The sequence below is a fragment of the Sapajus apella genome, unplaced genomic scaffold (genome assembly GCF_009761245.1).
Source record: "Sapajus apella isolate SASKATOON/1434 unplaced genomic scaffold, GSC_monkey_1.0 scaffold11, whole genome shotgun sequence".
Lineage (NCBI taxonomy): Eukaryota > Metazoa > Chordata > Mammalia > Primates > Cebidae > Sapajus > Sapajus apella.
In genome coordinates, this window is record NW_022436951.1 from 41,652,277 (window position 1) to 41,656,998 (window position 4,722).

Genomic DNA, 4,722 nt, shown 5'->3' on the forward strand with positions numbered 1-4,722 from the left:
AGTCCACACCTCAGTCACACCTCAGAGTCCACACCTCAGAGTCCACACTTCAGTCACACCTCAGAGTCCACACCTCAGAGTCCACACCTCAGTCACACCTCAGTCACACCTCACGGTCCATACCTCAGTCACACCTCAGAGTCCACATCTCAGTCACACCTCACAGTCACACCTCACAGTCACACCTCACAGTCCACACCTCACAGTCCATGCCTCACAGTCATGCCTCATGGCTGACACCTCACGACCCACTCCCCAACGTCACATACCTCACAGTCCACACCTCAGTCCACACCTCACAGTCCACACCCCACAGTCCACACCACACAGTCCACACCTCACAGTCCACACCTCAAAGTCACACATCATAGTCCACACCTCACAGTCCACACCCCACAGTCCACACCTCACAGTCCACACCCCACAGTCCACACCTCACCGTCCCACATCACGGTCCACACTTCACTGTCCATGACTGATAGTCATGCCTCATGGTCAGACCTCACATCCACACCTCACGGTCACACTTATTGGGTCACACTTCCTGATCCACACCTCATACCTGCTAGAGCAGGAAAGACCTCAGTTTTCAGAGGAACGTTTATGGAAGTTTCAAGTCAGCAGGGATCCTGGATGCCATCCACTAAGACTCATGAGCAGCTACTCCTTGTGCCCCCTGGTGCACCCCAGGCCAGCCCCGCCCTCTCTGTGCCTCAGCCTCCTCCCCAGGGCCCCGCCAGGCCTCCGGTGGCACCTGTGGCTCTCCTGCAGCATGTGCGTGAGCTCCTGGATCTTGTCATAGTGCTCCAGGTGCTGCTTCAGCTCCACAATCTCACCACACAGCCTCGTCACACTTGTCTGAAGTCCTGAAAGAGAAAGAAAAGAAAGTGCCACTTTTTAGTAAAACTCAACCATACATTTTGAAAATGAAAACAATTTTAGATTTACACTGGATCTTGGTTACCAGAAGAAGAATATAGCGGGCAAAGATCAGTTTTAATGAGACTCAAAGACAGGGTGGGCATGAATGCCACGGCCCCACCTGTGCTGTTTCTACCCCCACCTTCCCAGGGCTGAAGCTGTGTGGCCTGCCCTCCACAGCCCCCCACGGAGCCACACCCGTGTGAGAGCAGGGGAAGGTGGCACCGGCTGGAGGCCCCACCACTGGGCCCGTCTGCTGGCTTCTCCTCCACCAGGAAGCATGCTGTGCCCCTCACGGGAGAGCCCTTGGGTTTCAGGAAAAGCACCAAGTGGCCTACAGTGGCCACAGTTCTCCCCAGCACCCTCTGCCTCTGCACCCATCAGTGGCGAAACACGTGGCTGGTTTCCATCTACAAACCCCTATCTGTTTCTGGATTTCCAACGCAAGAGGAAGAGAGAGATATTCTTTAGTGGCTTCCCAAATCCACACATGGGATACAAATAAACACACATACAGACCCACTCCTACAGAACCACATGGTGACCAAGGCAGTGAGAAAGCCGGGGTGGGGGGAAGGTGGCAGGCAAAGGGTGACGGTGACACCTACAGCAGGCTCTCCTCACCCACAAGGCAGTGGCGCTGCAGGAGCAGCCACAGTGTTAAGGCCATGCCACGCCATGCCACGTGGAGTCTGTGTCGACATATATGTTCACGGAGGGCATGAGTGAAGGAAACGCAGGGCGGCACCATTTTGGGACATTCCACAGTCCCCATGGTGGTCAAACCCAGAGTCCTTAAATGGCAAAAAAATCTAAGCTACAGCACCCCAGAAACAACACGACAGCACCCCGGGGACAACACTACAGCATCCAGGGACACCACGACAGCACCCCAGAAACAACACTACAGCATCCCAGAGACAACATGACAGCACCCCAGAAACAACACAACAGCACCCCAGAGACAACAGTACAGCACCTCAGGGATACCACGACAGCACCCCGGGGACACCACGACAGCACCCCAGAGACAACAGTACAGCACCCCGGGGACACCACGACAGCACCCCGGGGACACCACCACAGCTCCCTGGGGACAACACTACAGCTTCCCAGAGATAAGGAAGCCTTGGGACCCCAAACACAAGAGCTGGGACAAACCCCCAGCAGCCACATGTCACACACCTTATCCACCTCTGTGGGGGTGAGGCAGTTGCCAGCAGTGGGTAGCTGACAGCCCCCAAGTGTCCTTGCACCCTTGGGAAACCCAGTGGGCCAACTAGGGAACCACAGCCCCCCACCCAAGATGGTGAGGCCAGGGAGCCCCGTGTGGTGTGGAAAAGCTGGTGCAGCCCTGTTATTCCTCAAAGCTGACCCACCTGGCCCCTTGTAGAACAGGGCCTGCACCAGGAGGAACAATGGGTGTGGGGTCAGGGTCAAGGTCAAGCAGATGACAGCATCAGAGAAGGGTGGAGGAGAGAACAGGGCCTGAGAATCCCCAGGAGGAGGCTGCCCTGGCCTTGATCCATGAGGTCAGAAAGCTGTCCTGACCCTGCCTCCTCCTTGAAGTTCAGAAGAATAAATTTCACGTAAAAAGGAGTGGAAAGTATTGAAGCCAAACCCCACAGTTTCTGTAAGACAAAGGGTAAGGGCACAAGGACATCATATGACAAGCCACGCCCACAGAATGAACACACACCGTAGCCATTATTTCAAAATGAGCAAAATACAACAAGGAAATGCCAGAAGAGATGAAAAAACAATGATGGAAATGTCAGAAAAGAGATGTCTGAACTCAGGGAAGAATTAGCAATAAAAGAAAAAATTCACACTGGAAGGAAGGTTAAGGAGCTAAGACAGAGTCCAGCAAGTCCTCGCTTCCCGCTGATGGTTCCCAGAAACGGCCACGAAGCAAAGCAACCGCCGTGTAACGCAGCCGACTTCAGCATCCACACAGGCTGCCACGGGAGCCAGAGTGACGCTCCCACGGTGTGTAATGAAGCCGACTTCAGTGTCCACACAGGCTGCCCACGGGAGCCAGAGTGACGCTCCCACGGTGTGTAACGAAGCCGACTTCAGTGTCCACACAGGCTGCCCACGGGAGCCAGAGTGACGCTCCCACGGTGTGTAACGCAGCCAACTTCAGTGTCCACACAGGCCACCCACATGAGCCACAGTGACGCTCCCACAGCGTGTAACAAAGCCGACTTCAGCGTCCACACAGGCCACCCACAGGAGCCACAGTGACGCTCCCACAGCATGTAACAGTCACCTTCACTGTCCACACAGGCTGACAGGAGCCGGAGTGACATTCCCACAGCATATAATGAAGCCACCTTCACCATCCACACAGGTTACCACGCCACATCCACGCCAAGACCTCCCCAACACGTGTCTGTGGCACAAACTGCGGCGGAGGCAGCCTCCACGCCAGCCGCGAGGCAGGGGCTCGGCGCTGCACGTACGAACTGCGTCTGCGGCTGCTCCCTCCCTCAGTGAGAATTTAAACAGGTCTACCCAGGCACACCCGAACACTGACATTTTACGCCGTCCTACCAAACAAACTTACCAGTGATCTGCAAATTTAATGTAGCTGCAGCGTCTGCATTTTTCACCTCCTTTTTCATACTGAACAAAAGCGATTTTAAGCCACTATTCTCTTCTAAAGATGTATCTAAATGTTGTCTCAAATCATTCTGGGGACACAGAAAATACAGAAAATGCACAAGTCAAATTCAGTAAAATGCATAAAGAAAACAGAACTGAAACCTTTTGAAAATCCCAGAGGGTTCCTTTCGCTTAGTCACAATGTGAAGGCAACGATTCCGTTTCTGGCAAAGCTCCCTCCTCTGAGCCCCGAGCCTTACCCAGCCCCAAAGCACCCTTGGGAAGGTGTGGGAAGAGAGGAGGGGACGGAAAGGGGCACCCCAGCCTGTGAGAGCCCCACTTCTGAGTCTCCCCATACCTCCTGCACCCTCAGGGTAGGGGCAGAAAGACAGGAGGGTACAGAAAGGGGCGTCTGGCCCCGAGAGATCCCCACTCTTGAGTATCCCAAGAGGCATGTGCTCCCGCGGGACCTGCAGGCCAGATGCCGGAGAGGGCAGCTGGTGGTGGCTGGGGCCTCCCAAGACGCCCTCACGGACACTGCAGGTCCCAGGCCTTGGTGCCAACATGAGGCACGGGGGGCCTGCAGGAACTCCCTTCTGCTCTGGCTCTCATATCCTCAAAGTACGGAGAACACATCGAGCACAGGACAAGCTGTCATCAAGGAGAGGACAGGGCCATGCCGCAGCCACATGGCAGCTGTCCCTCCCCGGCCCCAGGTGCTTATTGAGGCATGAGCCATCCAAGCCGCCAGCAGCTGCAGCCAAGGACCCCAGGGATCCAGTCTCACCTGCCTGCTGCTTTCTCAGGCACCAGCAGGCATATCCCAGGGCCGGGTGTGCTGAGCGGGCCCCACCTTGCTGTCCCCAAGGGAGGGAGCACTGGCGAATGTGCAGTACAGCCCTCGTGCTCGGGGTATCTCCGCTCGCAGAGCCCACCCGCCAATGGCCCCCTTGGCATGCAGACATCCACCAGGCTCCCAACACCTGTGGTGAGGGCTCATCACTGGGTCCGAGACTCCAGCACCCGCGGTGAGGGCTCATTGCTGGGAGGGCTCATCGCTGGGTCCGAGACTCCAACACCCGTGGTGAGGCCTCATCGCTGGGTCCGAGACTCCAACACCCGTGGTGAGGCCTCATCGCTGGGTCCAAGACTCCAACACCCGTGGTGAGGGCTCATCGCTGGGTCCGAGACTCC

The 4,722-nt window shown here is 56.2% G+C and overlaps 1 protein-coding gene across 2 annotated transcripts in view; it reads right to left on the reverse strand.

Moving 5' to 3' along the window:
- Positions 1–4,722, reverse strand: part of CEP72 (centrosomal protein 72) — a 37,805-nt gene that overhangs the window by 2,171 nt on the left and 30,912 nt on the right. For both annotated transcript variants that reach the window (XM_032279181.1, XM_032279180.1), the window contains 2 exons: positions 3,491–3,617; positions 755–866 (listed from right to left, as the gene is read on the reverse strand). In XM_032279181.1, coding sequence (XP_032135072.1) covers positions 755–866; positions 3,491–3,617 — 239 coding nt within the window. The remainder of the gene's footprint in view (positions 1–754; positions 867–3,490; positions 3,618–4,722) is intronic.